Here is a 17,251-nt window from a genome sequence, read left to right as displayed (position 1 = left end):
CAGGCACTGTTGCTGATTTTTTTTAAATAAAAAGTAAAAAAATAAAAAAATCAGATTTGTTTGATTTGAATCAGGTTTTTTTGTAGGCTTTTTTTTCCTATTTTTTAACATCTACCAAAGTGGCCAGCAACATAATGCCAAAGAGTTGGCATTTCCAATTGTGAAAATCAAACAAATTATCACTCAAATGCAAAAAAATGCAAATCATGTGATTTAGATTTAAATCAAGCAATGAGCTTTGTTATGGCAGTGCATGATTGGATGACTACTCATGTGACATGAGTCGGATGTCGCTAATATTGATTTTGAGATATTGGCAAAGAAAGTGCTAAAATTCTTATTCTTTTGTTTTATATTGTTTTCAGCGATTGATAAATTGATGTAACTTTGCAAAGATAAGTCGTATCAACATGGGGTTTTCAGTTTCAGAAAGCTCTAAATGTCCTCTTTAGAAACATATGTAAAACTCATTTTCGACCAGGGTCGACATGCGACTCATTCCCCTTGATCATGTCACATATATTCATGTTTAACTATCGACATATCATTATTTTCTATATTTGGAATTGTTAAACCCCTGTGAAAATTGTTGGATTCACAACAAGTTTGACAGGTTCATCAAGACTGTATCTAGGACCCGTGACACTTATGGAAGGCAGTTACTGCCATAATGTCATAACGTGTGCACAGCACTACTCAGCAATATACAGTGGCTTCAGGTGGATACAGGCTTGAATCAAGAATAGTTAAAATTAGATTTGGAGCCCAAGAATTTGCAATTCTATTACAGTAAAGTCAATTTTGGAATTTATGAGGCAAAATTGAGAAAAAATACTTCATTTGGGGCACCCAGGTCAGTGGACGAGGGGGTGGATGCCCCCCCCCCCCAAGTAGTTGGCAAATGCTGAAAAAGTCCCCTTTTTTGACCCAAAAGGTCCCATTTTGGTCCCATAAATGACCAAGTTCCATGGCAAAAAAAAACAAGAAAAAAAGATTTGCGAAAGCGTGCCGAGTGAAAAAATAGAGGATTTTAGCCCTTTTTGGTCAAAAAAGGTCCAAATTTTGAAAAAAAAGTCCACTTTCTCAAAATCTGTCCCAAGTCCACTTTTTCAAAATCAGCCCCTAAATAAATCCTGATTACGGGCCTGCTGTTGTAGCTTGTGTCTGACTCCCCGATTCCAGAAAAATGCAAGTCAGTTGCTTTCCTAAATGCAGGGCAATTTATTTTCTTCATTAACAAAATATCCTCCTGTTTGGCCACTTGACACATAGCTCATCCATTTAAATCCTTTATTTAATAGTTTGACCTAACTAGGAATAAATATCCACCTGCAAATTATTGAGCTACATTTTTTTTTTGCAACAGGCAGTTACGATACCTGTGTGAGACCTGTGTGCAGGTGCGTAGCCATGCGAGGGGGACAAAGATGCACTAATTCATTTTATGGGGCATGAAGTCTACTTTTTGTATGTAAGCAATTTTTTTGAGAAAAAGGTCCACATTTCTGCACCTTGCCACAGAAAATACTGGCTCCTTGTCTGCCTGTGTGTAATATTAATAAGGCTCATCTTTTTGTGTACATAGCAGCAAATGGCTGAGGCTATAATATGCAGTAAAGCTACATGGTGTAGTAATTAAGACCTTAGGGCTTCACATTTAACTTGTCATAGCTAATTAACCTGCTGGTTATCATACATGTAGGAGGAGTTGGATCATAATTGGAGCAATTAATTAAGGGCACAACACAGGGTTTATACGTTGTGCATATATGACCTTAATTGTTCACACAGGGAGTGTGAATATCAAATGGGGTTACCTGAATGGGTGACACCATTTGAAATCTACATCCCCTGTATGGATGGGAGATTAAGGTCATGTCTTCCATAGGGGGTGTATGGATTTCAACTGGAATAACCCAAAAGGTCTAGTTTAAAATGGACCTGTGGGAGCTACCAATATCATACCACCATCTATATAAGTTTCTGGATTAAAGTCTGTTTTTTACTTTCGCCATAGTGAAATACAGGGGGCTGTCCAGATTTTTGTGGCAATTTTTATAGGGAAAAAGGTCCATATTTTGCAAGATCCGCACCTTGCCATAGAAAATCCTGGCTCCTTGTCTGCCTGTGTGTAATATTAATAAGGCTCATCTTTTTGTGTACATAGCAGCAAATGGCTGAGGCTCTAATATGCAGCAAAGCTATATGGTGTAGTAATTAAGCCCTTAGGGCTTCACATTTAACTTGTCATAGCTAATTAACCTACTGGTTATCATAAGAGGAGGAGTTGGATCATAATTGGAGCAATTAATTAATGGGCACAGCTCGGGTTTATACATTGTGCATATATGATGACCTTAATTTTCCACACAGGGAGTATGAATATCAAATGGGGTGAATGGGTGATTCCATTTGAAATCTACTCCCCATGGGAGATTAAGGTCATGTCTTGCATGGGGGGTGTATCTATTTCAACTGGAACTGCCCAAAAGGAAAGGTCTAGTTTAAACTGGATCTATGGGAGCTACCAGGGAGTGTGAATATCAAATGGGGTTACCTGAATGGGTGACTACATTTTAAATCTACTTCCCCTGTGTGGGAGATTAAGGTAATGTCTTCCATAGGGGGTGTATGGATTTCAATTGGGATGTCCAGTATGCTCTTCTAGCTAATCCATGAAAGAGCAGCTTTAGTATAAATACATGTAGGCCCTATAATAGTATACGGCAGGGGTTCTCAAGTAAAGTGTCTGAAGCTCCACTTTAAAAAAATAGAATTGCTCATTGCTCAAGCGCCACCATCCTAGTGAGCGAGCGTAGCGAGTTTAGCGTCACAGTGTAGGATCCAGCAGTTAAACAGATTCCTTTAAAGATTACATTTTAATTTGTGAGGCTATTCACCTGTATTCACCTGTCTTGTCGGGCTCTTGGGAAGGTAGAAAAACCTTATTATGCCCACCTTAGTACATCCTAACACTCACTGCACATTACATAAAAAGGTATTGGCTGAAGAGGACTTAATACACCGATGCCTGCCAGAGCTGACCAACACCATGCGTAAACTTGTTGTACTCCTTGGCCAATGCTTTGTCGACTCCGGTTTTAAACCTGTTTATGGTTTCAGCACAGACAACATGTTCTGGAAGGGCATTCCATTGGTTGACAACTCTTGAACTGAAGGTGTGTGACCTCAGGTTGAGCCTAGTGTGCTGTTTCTGGATCTTATAGGTGTGTCCTCTTGTGCCTGTCTTACTATCATCCATCCTAAATAGCGTTTCTTTTTCCATGTCATTGATTTCGTGCATGATCTTGAAAACTTGTATCATATCTCCTCTTATCCTTCTGTATGCTAGAGTTGGTAACTTCAGTTTCTTTAATCTCTCCTCGCAAGACATCTCCTTCAAACTTGGAACAATCTTGGTGGCTCTTCGTTGTACCTTCTCTATTATCTGGGCATCTTTGTTGTACAATGGATTCCAGATACTGTTGGCATATTCAAGATGTGGTCTTACCAATGTCTTGTAGAGTATCTTTAGAATCTCCTCATCCATGAAGTCAAAGGTACGACGGATGATTCCTACCATTCTATTGGCTTTATTAGCTACCATGGCTGCATGTTTACTGAAGGACAAGGAAGGGTCAAATTTTACACCAAGGTCCTTTTCTTCCTTTATAACTGCAAGATCACGTTGGGTGCCTTCCTCTGACATTGTATAAGTGTGGTTCTCAGTCTTGCTTCCATAATGCATAACTCCGCACTTGGATACATTAAATTTGAGTTGCCAGGTGTCCGACCATTCACTAAGCCTGTCCAGGTCTTCTTGGAGTTTCTTCCAATCATCATCTTCTAATATGTGGGTGAATACCTTAGTATCGTCTGCAAATATTTTCACAAAGCTTTCCACTACATCTGGTAGGTCATTTATAAAGATGACGAAGAGGATTGGACCCAGCACACTTCCTTGAGGAATACCACTATGTACATCAGCCCATGATGACTGGCCTCCATTTACATTAACTCTTTGCTTCCTGCCTGTTAGAAAACTCTCCACCCATTTCAGCAGATTTCCATCAATGCCATATGCTTTAGCCTTTTTGAGCAGACGCTGGTGTGGTACACTGTCGAATGCTTTACGGAAGTCAAGATACACAACATCAATGCCTCCCCCTTCATCTAATAACTTCGTCCAGATTTCTATAATCTCCAAGCGCTGAGTGACACAAGATCTTCCCGATCTGAAGCCATGCTGGTCATTACTATAAGGTCATTTTCACGGTAAAGGGTGTAACTTTTGATTTTTAGGGTCAAAATTTCAAACCACTTAAATATGTTTCTGTTTACTGAAATCATGCATAGAAGCAACTTAAATTCCAGTAAAATAATGTTTCAAGGCTTAAACCTTTTGATTTCTAATAAAAATTTGACATTTGCATAACATTTTGGTTAAAATCTAAGAAAAAATGTATTTTACATAACCTCAGAAAATTTTGACATGAAAGCTGGAATACATGTGAAATTCCATTCCAAAGTAAGTCAACAGATATAAGTTAAATTTTATACCATGTTTTGCTATGTTTGTAATTGCAGTTTTGAAAATTTTTAACATCAAGTGTCATTTACAATGGAAATTTCCAAACCTTAAACATATTTTTTAAGTTTTAATTGGGTTCCTAAAATAATTTGAATGTCTAACTTCATGTACACATACTACTTGATGAAAGGAACCTCCCAGCCAAGTTTCACAGAAATTGGAGTTATTTTTAGAATTGGCAATTCAAGCGATTTGTGTTTCGGAGGCTTCAGTTAACAACACAGGTGATCATAAAAGTAAAATATTTAGCTAACTACTACAAGTTGACATAAAAAATAGGTAAAAAATATCACAATTACTAATTTTCATGCTTTGCTTCTAAGTATTGAATTTCAGTTGTGACAAAATTAAATTATCACAGCAAGTCATTTTTTTTGTTTCTTTTGCTTCATGTTAACAATTGTTAAACATTGCAGAAGTAGTTTTTTTGAAAACAACAGTGTTAGGATCATCTAAGCTGTTATTTTCTTGTGTGTATTGAATCAATGATTCTATGCGGCAGATATTGTAGATTTATCACACATTAATTTTTTCACCCATTTGTTAAGTATGGTGTTTTTTGCATGTGAAGCCTCCGAAACAGGCTTTTTAAGGTATCAGTATATTTTTCAAACATTAACCATAATGTCAATTTTTTTTTTAATTTATGACATTCTGCACATATCAAGTAATAATTACAATGCAGATATCAGTATGAAACACACCAATTTAGATATGCATAGATGATAATTAAGTTTATTGTTGTTTCGGAGGCTTCAATTGTTAACGGAAAGTTTGTATTGGGTCCCATTTTCAAACGGCGATATATATCTCCACGATTTAAAAACATGTGACTTGAGGATCTACTTTGCTACATTTTGATAAATAGATTGGATGAGCTCTTTTATTTATATTTGCACAAGCTTGCTGAACAGTTTGTTTCGGAGGCTTCAAAAAGTTAACGGAAAAACGGCTATTTGAAGTCAAGATTTTATAAAAATTTTAAAAGCTTGCAAATCGGCTAATTTTTGTTACCCATTTCAAGTTAAGATAACAACTGTTATGAATCAAGAAGAAGTGAAGAAATAACCAAGAATTATGAACCAAAGCTACACCCACAAAGTTTGTTAACAATTGTTAACGGAAAATGAAGCCTCGAAACGACAAATATCAAGTCCGGTTCTCAAAAATACAGGGCCGTTCACAATTAAATCTAATGTGGCAGTGTTTACTGAACATATGACTGTACTTTCAGGATAAGAAAAATAATCCATGAACTAACTGAAGAAAACACAGGGTTTTACAAAAATGTTACTGTTTTTATAGTTTTTCAAAATGGCAATATTAAGTACATTTAAGCCTGCTAAAACTGAACGCAGTAACTCCCAAAGCTGATTATGCTACCCAAGGTAGCTGCTAACTAGATGACTTATGTGGCCAAAAAACATGGAATTCTGTGACTTTATTAGAACACTACGGATTAAAATGTTAAAAATCCAAAGTTACACCCTTTACCGTGAAAATGACCATAAGCAAGTGGTGGTCATAACTCCATAACTTGATCTCTGATAATCGATTCCAACAGCTTACACACAATTGATGTCAAGCTCACCGGCCTATAGTTACCAGGACTGGTTACATTTCCCTTCTTGAAAATGGCTGTGACATTAGCAATTTTCCACTCATCTGGTACAACACCTTCACTCAGTGACTTATTGAATACAATGGTGAGGGGTGATGCAATAACATCAGCTGTTTCTTTCAAAACTCTGGGATGTATTCCGTCTGGACCTGGAGACTTGGCAGCATTGAGTTTGCTCAACTTCTTCTTAACATCATCTTCTGTAATTATCAAACTATCTAGTTTACTCCCGTGATGTTTTAGCTCTGGTTCAGGGATCTCATCCTCATTTTCAATGGTAAAAACACTGGCAAAAAACTTATTGAGTTCCTCTGCTTTCTCTTGGTCACTGTGTGCGTAAGACCCATCTTCTCTCGTCAGATCACTTACTCCTTGCTTCACCTTTGTTTTAGCCCTGACATACTTCCAGAAGCTTTTCGGGTTGTCTTTAATTTCATTTGCCAACTTCTTCTCAAACATCTTTTTTGCCTTCCTCACCTCATTAGTTGCTTGGTTCCTGATTTTGCAGTACTGCTGGTAATCTTGATACTGCTTGGTGTTAGTGTACTTCTTCCAGGCATGATACTTTTTCACCTTCTGCATTGCTTCCTTGTTCATCCACAAAGGTTTCTTCTTCTTCTTTGCTTTATCATAAAAGGCTTACTTTTTGGTATGTTTCTTTCCATCGCATTCTGAAGTTTATCTGTGAACATGTTCCATGAATCATTGGCATTCAAGTCTCTCATTTCGTCCTCCCAGTTAACGAAGTTTAATTCTTCTCTTAATGTCTCATAGTCTCCTTTGTTGTACATGTATTTCTCTGGTTGGTTGTCACTATCAACATCCAAATAGCACTGTAGTTTGAATGAAATTATTACATGATCGCTCTTGCCCAGTGGATTCCGTGCTTCTACTTCACTAATCATTCCTTCTTCATTGACAAAAATGAAATCATCCCGTGTAGGTTTTTGCCCTTCTCTGAATCTGGTATTGAAATCCACCATCTGAAATAGGAAGTTATCCTGGGTACAGTCTAGCAGTAGCCAGCTTGGATGCGATCCACTTCCTTTGCTCGTACATGAGAGCCAGTCAATTTCTGGGTAGTTAAAATCCCCCATTATGAGCAAATGTGAATTACCACGGTTGCATGCTTCATTAATGACATTACATAACTTGTCATTATTGTCACTAGTAGAGTTCGGGCTTCGATAAATACATCCCACCAGTAATTTGTCATTGTTCTTCAAGCGCAGCTCACACCAAATACTTTCCTTAAAAACATGTGTTGATAAGTCTGTGATAGGAATTGCCTTGAATTTCTTCTTTACATAGATACATACACCTCTACCTCCTGTACTAACAAAACAGTCACCTTTTGTACCTTGATCACTGATCTTTTATATTTGTAAAACACTTTGAAACTGTGTTTATAGTTTCACTATAAATGTATTTTGTTATTATTATTATTATTTTTCCCTGCACAAAAAGTAAAGGAAATTTTTTTCCAGGATTTTATTTGCTTTCAGGAATATGTTGATAAAAGCAATACCCAGGAGGTGTTTACTGAGAGCAGTATCGAAAGATATTTTCATGATTAACAATAATTCTTGTTTTTCGTTTCTTTTCTTTGTTGCAGAAAATTTTGATCATCACTGTCCGTGGGTAGGGAACTGCGTGGGGAAGCGCAACTATCGTTACTTTTATCTATTTATAGTATCAACATGTGTATTGTCAATCTACGTATTTGCATGTAATATCACTACTATTGTATTATGTAAGTATGGTACTGAATGCAGGATTACATTTCAAGGAGAGGGGTTTATCACTCTCCTAAAGTTCCACCTCAAACTGTTAAAGAGTGCAGGGACTGTCTTTTGGAATTTGCAGGAAAGCATTAAATAGCTCTTCTGAACTTCAAGGAGAGTTGTTTAGAGCATTTACAATAGAATGTAAGGAGAGAATGGTCAACTAAGAATAGCTAAAAATCACTCTATATCAGATTTAAGGAGAGCAGTAGAGAGTGATTGCTCTCGCTCTCCTCAAAAGACAGTCCCTGGAGTACAATCTACATGTATCGCTCGCCATACAGACTCACCTCAATTGCTGCCAAAAAGTTGAACAATGTATTACTTTTTTAGCAGCTCAACTAGATTGTTCTTAAGTGTAATGTTACTTTATAGTCGACAGCCTAGGTCTCGTAAGCAGTGTCCGAAATAAGGAAAATATGGAGGTTGTCCTGAGGACAACTAAAGCATAAATTCTGCTTGTCCTCAAAGCATTTTGGTTGTCCACAAAATGTGTCATATTTTTGGATTTAAAATATAACTAGTTGTCCAGGGGATAAGTACGTAGCTCAATTTGGTAGTCCCCCGTGATTTTTGGACAAGAGGATAAGTGCTTATTTCGAACACTGCTCGTAAGATAGTTAAGAATTAGGTTGGCCTGGTACTGTAGTGTTAACAAAGACCCCCCCCCCCCCACACACACACACAAATTAAATTATAAAAAAAATTATCACCATCAATTCAGAAAACATAAAACCATAGCTTTGATATTATTTTTTTCAGCTTTTATATTCTGTAAATTTTCCAGGGAAATCAAATTTGTTGGTCATTAAGAACTGCTTTACTCATGCAAGATTGCGGGTCAAGTTTTTATTATTGTCAGGTGTGAGAATAGTTCCCATTGGGCTATTCCATTTAAAATCCACACTACCCCTGTGGAAGATTTAGCTAAAGTCTTCCACAGAGGGAGTATGAATTTTGAATAGAATAGACAATTGGATAACTTCCATTTGAAATACTCACTCCAGCTGCGGAAGATATAGGTAAAGCTATGATACAGGGGGAGTATGGGTTTCAAAATGAATAGCCCTGACCAATTACATTTGAAAAACATACTCCCCCTGTGGAAGATATTTCCAAAATCTTCCACAGGGGTAGTGTGGATTTTAAATGGAATAGCCCATTTAGCACAGCGCATGGAGGCAGACAAACTTCTGAGAAACAGACCTAATACATGCCTATAAAAGATCACTTGAACTTATATTTATACATGACATCCATGTCCAGACTCAGAGAAGATACCGTACCCTTCCCAGAATCCTTTGCAATATGATGCATGACCACATTACATCAAATGATACTCCTGTTACTCTGAACAGATTCCTTTTGTATTCATCTCCCTAAACATGGGTCGGTAATCAAGTAATAAACACATTTTGCAAAATCTTGATGCTCTGTTCATGGTGACTTTTTGTCACTTTTGACCAATGTTGCACTAGATAGCAAATCAGTACAGAAAATTGAAATGGAAGAAATGCATCATGGGAAGTGTTAGATATCTCCTCTGGTTCGACTGATCCTATCAATAGTAGGAAGTCTTTAATTACCAATAGTTTCCTTATACAAATTGTATTTGTGGCATTAGTTATTGTATTACAATATAACTAATGCCACAAATAACACATGAGAAGAACGGCAGTCTTTTACTTTGATTGAAGCGAGCTCCCTGTTAATGAGCAACATATGCCAGAGGTGTAAATGAGGTAGCGATCCACTCCCTCCCTAAAAAACATGCGATCCTAAGCCGAGCACCTCGCCAAATTTCCGGAATTCCAGGGTGCAAGGGGGCTTGTCTGGGGAATAGGCTGCGGGGGAATGACAAATTATCATCATCCCAATTCCAGAAATGTAAAAAAAAAAAAAATCCCCCAAAAACCACGTTTTTTTTTTTACATTTCTGGATTTTTTTTTGGCCACATTTCTGAAATTCTGGGAATTTCTGGAGGACTTACATCTCTGGGTGCCGCTTTACACCGACCAATGTTTTGATGCGTAATTGTCCATCATATTATCGGTTTGTTGACTGACGATTGAATCGGCCAACCAGAACTCACTCCAGTGTTTACGTTGTGCATGCACAAATGTGAACAACTGCCAGAAACTGTAATATAAGCAATAATGAAGTAATATTTTGTTTGTTTTCTCATACAGTAAGCAACGATCAAGGCGGCTTTCTTGAGGCCATCAAGAAGACACCAGCTAGATATCCTTTTCCATTTTACTTGACTCCAATCGCCAGATATCCTTTCTATGCATCACTCAAGGCTCATATATAGTTCCATGTCTTGCAGTTGTTTTTTTGTTGCGACAGACGGCAGCAATATGTTGCAGCTGTTTTTTCACTGCAGCAAACCTTTTCCGCAGTGACAGATGTTGAGAAGAACCAAAGCTTGCCTTGGAGAATGTAAAATCACATCTGAACTGAGAACCAAAAATCTGTTGCAGCAGGAAAAAAATGCCTGGAAAAACATGGGACTATAATAGCCTTTAGCTAGCTCTACTATGACAAGTTTTACCACATATTATTATAAAGAGAACCAGATAGCTCATAAATGTGCCAAGTCTCACCAGTGTATCTGTTTACTAATAAGGAACAACTCTTGGTGCAATAATTACCACTGCTTTTTACTTTAAGAGCTCTATCAAAATGATTGTTGCCAACCTATTTTTAATTTTTGTGATTTGTGTTACCCATGTTGTTGAAGCTAATTTGCTGACTTGTTCCAATATTTAGATTTTTAAGAATGCCAACATTCATAAGAATTGTAGATCATGGGAATAATGTGTTATCTGTTTTAAAACATTGTCCACTTGTTAGAAAAGGACTTATTTAAAAAAAAAAATGTGATTTGAAAGCAAAATGTACACATGTAATTTGTTTTGTAATTATCAAGTGGTCAAGAAGGAATTAGTATGAGTATAGTTCATTATCATATAGTTCATGTATAAATTAGGACAAAGGCCATAATACAATCTGAATACAAAACCCACCCAAGTCCATGGAAAGTGATTTTGAGAAAACTGAAAAACAAATGTGTATCATTCGCACTGGGTATGCATACATGCTGAATTTCACATGCTCAATAGATGCACGTAGAGGGTGGATTTGGGTTCAACTTTTATACACATGATAGGCCTATGTATAAGCAACAATTTCCCATGCTTGACTCAAGTTGGTCAAAGTATGGATTTGGGTGTATTTTGTATTTCATGTATTCAATTGTTTCTATTTTACTTAGCACAGTGGACACACTGGTGTAATATATCCTGCATCAGTGAACCAGTTTTCTTGGGCTTTAAGCGAAATTCACAATAATTTCTTTGTTAAAATAACAATACCTAATTGCAATGTTCAGCATATCTCCATAAAATGAACAGGCAAAGTACTAGTTCATAATACCACTTAAAACATTTATTTTTGAAATTTTGAACCTGTATTTTTTTAATGAACCACCCTGTGCTGGTACCAATCATTTTGATAGAGCCTATAAGCAGGACTCTGTTTGAAGTGATTATTTCCCCTGTATGTGTATGATTATGGTCTGTGAGCAAGGCATTATGTTTGATGTGATATTTTCCCCTGAATTATGATCTATGAGCAGATGTTTCATGCTTGATGTGATAATTTCCACTTAATTACGATCCAATAACATGTTGATGTGATTACCATCATGCTCTATTGCATGTGGTTGAGAGAATTCATAATCAAGACTGTATTTATGTGGTGTGATGGTGTGCGGCTATCTTTTCATGCTTTCACTATAGCACTGTCGGTTCTATCATTTACTACCTACTAATCTGTTATTACTTTGGTTCTTTGTACTTTTGTTTTAAAAAAAGGTAGATTATGGTACTAAATTTCTGATCAGTTTAATTTGCATCTTAATTACATCAATTTTTTATGCCTCCACCGGAAGCATTATATTATAAATTTCTCGTAACTGGTGCGAGGGGGAGATTAGAAATACCACTATTTAAACCTCAAGATATACTCTATATGCTCATAGTTTGGTAATAGCAATGTTACTTGTGAAAATAAACATTTTATGGTTATTGGGGCAAATATACTTTATAAATATACTAAAAAAATAATGTATATAATATTTGTGTTATATTTATAAAGCCAGTAGGTACACCTAGCTATACAACGTAATTGATCAATTACTCAATGAAACTATTTTAACCCCATGAGAACTACCTGCCGATTGGCCAAAATTAATATTGTGTCCAATTTTGAACCAATCAAAGAGGGTATTAATAAGATCTTCTGCAAATGCAATTTAGACCATAAATAGTTTAAAGCCTAGTCATAATTGGCAATTGAAATGAGCATTTTAAGTTATCAAACCAATCAGAAATGCTGTTAGATGACCAGTAGTGACCAGGGGGTTAATGCAATAAATGTGCGGGAGGCAATATCTTTCACTTTAGTTTTCGAGCATGAAAATACACTTTAGTACATGATTTTCAACTGAACATCTAAAAATAGAACCTTTGATCAATCCACAATAAGGAATGTCACTCAAACTTGCTTGAAATCCTTCTCAGGTGAAAGCCATGATGAATAAAACTTTCTATAAAAACAAAAACATTTCTGAAATAATCTTAGGGTAAAACTTGTCATAAATATGCATGATCACTTCCATATCTCCTTGTAATGCACTTCTAATACACTTTTTACTACTTCTGTGGTTCGGGTATGCGCTGGTGATTGGTGATCGCATAGTAGAGGCAAGGTCTCCTCCCTATTACGCACCGATGATCAATGGGTTAGCTGTCTTGTTGTCAAAACCATTGGTCAGCCAATTAGCGTGATTCTTCATCACTTCTGTATTTACGCTAGTGTATGCTAGACGCAGCTCAGACCAGGAAAGTACTAAAATATCTACTTTACTTGCAAAATTAAAGGATCAGAATCTGACAATCCTGATTTGCATACTCTCTTTTCTATTCTTGTGATGCAAGTGGTCTGTTGCGTGAACATTACTGCATGAAATGACACTCACCTAATTTTTGACAAGTTAATGTTTGTGAAAAATGTCTGATCCTTAAATTTGTTTGAGTAATGTACACTGTTTGAGGTTTAATTGTTGAATACACTGAACACACATAATTTATAAAATTGAATGAAAATGTTATCTTCATTCCATTGTCACTTCATTAGCCTAATACTGCATGTGTGCAATATACTTGGGCTGTGTCTAGTGTGTTTCTCAATTCTCCTGACCTGTAATTTGCATGGTTCTATCTGTAAGTTTAGGAGAATTGTTGCGAGAATTGCTTAATTTGAAACCATGTTCTTGTTTTTTTTTGATGAACCAAAATAGTCTAGTCTATCCTTGTTTGTCTGATGATGAAGAATCCTTGAAGTACTTGGATGTGCACATTTAATAAGCATGTTAGCCTTTTTAGCGGCATGGGACATACTCCTGGTCTGCAGTAAATGCACCATTTGAAGTGCTTCTAGTGTACAATAATGGGCTATGCCAGTTGATATCCATACACCCCCTGTGGAAGACATGACCTTAATCTCCCACACAGGGAGGGTGAATTTCAAATGGAGTCACCCATTCAGGTAACCCCATTTGAAATTCACTCTCCCTGTATAGAAGATTAAGGTCATGTCTTACATACGGGGTGTATGGATTTCAACTGGAATAGTCCAATTATAGCATGTGAAGCCTTTGTAAGATGCAAGAAATCATACAATATTCCAACGTCAAACATACCATAATGATGTTCTATGCATGGTTCATAATAATGGCATCTCTAATTAAAGAGAATGATAATGATAGTGAAAGAAAAACTAACCACCACCTTTTGCACTTTAATTAAGACTAGCAACTCATCATTATATACAGTTTTGTCTGTAATAAACTCTTGGGGAATGCAATTTTTCAAAAGGGGCGTTTATTTGAAGCGAATTTTCAATGAAAAATGGTCAAAAATTGGGGCAAAAATTGCATTATTCACTTCTGTTTCAAAGTCCAGTATGGGCAGTGCTCAAGTAACAATATATTATTGCAGTAAATACTACTAATTGCATCTTATATTGCATTTTAAGCAAGAATGTGATTTACTGAGGTTTTTCTCTCTTTAATTTATGTAGCAATTGTGATGGCCATTTTTGCATATCGGTCACTTTTTCATTGAGAATCACGGGGGAGGTTATTGCGGATAGTACGGTATATGTGTTTGCATTGTGGCATGTTTTCTCATTACTCTCTCTCTTTAAACATTTATCATTTTTTAATACATTTTTAAAGTTCAGGTTTAAACTGGTTTTAAACATAACAATATACATGGTACCTGCCAACAAAGCACACAATGTTAACCCTGTAAATCCAACAAATTGCCTCTTGGAGGACCACTCTAGTGAGGAAAAACCCATGAATTTACACATTTCACATGTTTTTCCTACAAGCTGGCCTAGATTCTATCATACCAGATACCTCATGTTTCATTACTATCCTTCCCAACCCAGGCTCAGACCAGCTGGCATGAACTCTGTACATGGCCCTTATTCTTCTCAAAATATAAACAATTTTGAGGCTAGTTGTCAAATTTGTGTTAAATTTGGCCCAAAATTTGGTATAAATAGGGGTTCACATTCAAACTATGGAGGAATCTATCCAAACCAATCTTTGAGTACCCCCACACCCCTAGATATGGCCTAAGCAATCATCTGCACAGTGCATATTCACTCCCTATAGGTTGTATTATAATATTGTGTGTTCAGAGCTTCTTTCAACCTGAACTTATACATTGTATGCTTACTACCAGCATATTGTGTACTTAACATTTTAAAAGAAGTTGTTATATTTTCCTTGACACCATTGCACTATAATAGAAGCGTTGATATGTTTTATATCTATATGGTCTGTCTTGGGTTTAGCTGGTTTCCATACATATTTGGTGGCATCAAGTCAAACAACAAATGAAGATGTAAGTAAATTATACTTTGTCTTTTTTTTTTTTTTTGTTTCCTTTTGTGTTAAAGTTTCTTGATAGATAATGCAAAATGAATGCATGTGTTTATTTGTTTGTTTGTTTTTGCTTTTTAAATGTGTGTCAATGAATATTTTCCCTATATGTTATTCTTATGTTCCTGTATAAACAGTGATCGGAGTGCCCATCTCTCTTTCATTGGTGATTGGGCCAGACTCCTCCATGTAATGTTGCTATAGGGGGATCGCTACACCTCCTCTACAGCGAGTCTGTTACCTTCCCAGCATTTAAGAATGCCGGTACCCATTTAAACATCTGGGTGGAGAGGAGTAATCGAGATAAAGTGCCTTACTCAAGGGCACAACACGATGGCGTCGCCGGGGCTTGAACCCGCAACCTTCCAATTATGAGTCGGTGCCCGTTCCGCTAGGCCACCGTGCTCCCGTAAAATATTCTTAGCTTGAACAAAATAAAATATTTTCCTTTGTTAAATTTCTACAATTTGTGTTTTAGAATTTTTGTTTGAGGCTTATTGTTCTGTATTTTTGACACAGATAAGGCCACAATCAGCAATATGCTATTCTTCCCTTGGGCTGTGTTATATAAACATATATTACTGTACATTATAATGTAACAAGTATTGATACAAAATCCATTTAAAAATTGTAAATACAAAAGTATTACACCAAATAATATCATATTTTAAGAAGTGTTTTGAAAAAAACTCAAGGTTTGAAGCACTTTTGTATTATTAGAAAGGGAGTTCCATGAAACTGCACCTCTATGAAAAAAATGACTTCCTTTCATAAATTCTGTTCTTAGAAAGAGTGTGTTAACATGCAGATTCTGATTGTTACGGTGCAAATTTTAATTATAAGACCACTTACTGAGGGAATAAATCATTGAGATAGCAAGGTTACATTTCATTACTTACTTTAATATAAAATCAGTATGAAAATCTTGTCTTTCAGTAAGTGTCTTCCAATTGAGTTCAGATAAAATGCGAGCATTGGGTGCATGGTTTAACATTTTATTTACCAATAACATGTTAAATTGCATTTTCCGTTGAATTATAAAATGACTTTATGAAGCTCTGGCAAACCGACATATGATAAATTGAGAGAGAGCAGAAAAAATGACAACTCAGCAGGTTTGAACCCCGGCCCTCACGATTACCAGTCAAAAGTTATACCACTGGACTACCTGGGTTAATAGACGGCAGCAACGGTGTCGTCGCGGAAGGCGCTTGTCAAAGCTTGAGTATATAGAGTGTTCTAGAGTGTAACACATGAATGAGATCGCAGAATGCGTAACTAAAACGATAAACAATGCATCAGCATCCACTACTCAAAATATTGGACCTGCCTATTGTCCCTCTAGGGAGAGCGTGGGCGCAATGGTTAGGGTACTTGCCTTTAGTGCATGAGGTCCCGGTTCAATTCCAAGCGGTGGCGATTTGCTGGGATATAAACTTGGAAAAAAAAGTCTGAAATTAATTGGCAACATCTGTAGATTAAATTCAGACTTCCGCTCTCCCCATGGTTCATTTAGAATTGGGTAAATGAATCATGAAAGTACTCCGCCCTTCGGAGGGGACGTTAAGCCGTCCGGTCCCGTGTGCAGAGAGACATACCTGTACATGTATTTCGCAGCCAGTTTCGAAAAGAGTAGGGTGTTAACCCCTGACTGTTCCCAACCCGCCCGGTGTTCAAATGGACCCCAATGGAAATAAGCTTCAATAGAGGCTTTCTTGGGTTATCCAGGATTATCAAAATCCGAACAAATAATAAATAAATAAATATCACACGGTAAAGGATAGTATAAAAACAAAAAATCCTATTGTTTATTCTCTAACTCTCTCACTATGTCTTAGTGGCCAACTATGATATCAAATAATAAAAAAAGGAAAAAACTGTGTCTCCCATTGTCTTACACGTACACCCTGCCAGGGTGAAGAATATAGGCCACCTCCTTTCTTCATTATGAATTATAAATGAATTCCTCATTGTGTCTTTTCAGATCAAAGGAACATGGTCATCTAAGAGGTCTCAAGATAACTTCAATCCATATAGTTTTGGTTCAATAGTCACCAACTGCTGTGCAGTACTATGTGGGTCTTTTTACCCAAGGTAAGGCCAATGGGCTATTCCAGTTGAAATCCATACACCCCCTGTGGAAGACACAACCTTAATCTCCCACACAGGGAGTGTGAATTTCAAATGGAACAGTGTTGTCTGCCCCAAAATGTTATTCCAGTTGAAATCCATA

General features: G+C 36.7%; 1 protein-coding gene across 2 annotated transcripts in view; it reads left to right on the top strand.

Annotated features, from left to right (window-relative positions):
* The window catches only part of LOC140156635 (palmitoyltransferase ZDHHC14-like), a 47,586-nt gene that overhangs the window by 22,213 nt on the left and 8,122 nt on the right, over positions 1-17,251 (top strand). For both annotated transcript variants that reach the window (XM_072179570.1, XM_072179571.1), the window contains exons 4-7: positions 7,828-7,965; positions 10,187-10,238; positions 14,878-14,980; positions 17,003-17,112. In XM_072179570.1, coding sequence (XP_072035671.1) covers positions 7,828-7,965; positions 10,187-10,238; positions 14,878-14,980; positions 17,003-17,112 — 403 coding nt within the window. The remainder of the gene's footprint in view (positions 1-7,827; positions 7,966-10,186; positions 10,239-14,877; positions 14,981-17,002; positions 17,113-17,251) is intronic.

Source organism: Amphiura filiformis, chromosome 7 (genome assembly GCF_039555335.1).
Source record: "Amphiura filiformis chromosome 7, Afil_fr2py, whole genome shotgun sequence".
NCBI lineage: Eukaryota > Metazoa > Echinodermata > Ophiuroidea > Amphilepidida > Amphiuridae > Amphiura > Amphiura filiformis.
This window is presented reverse-complemented; position numbering and strand designations above follow the sequence as displayed.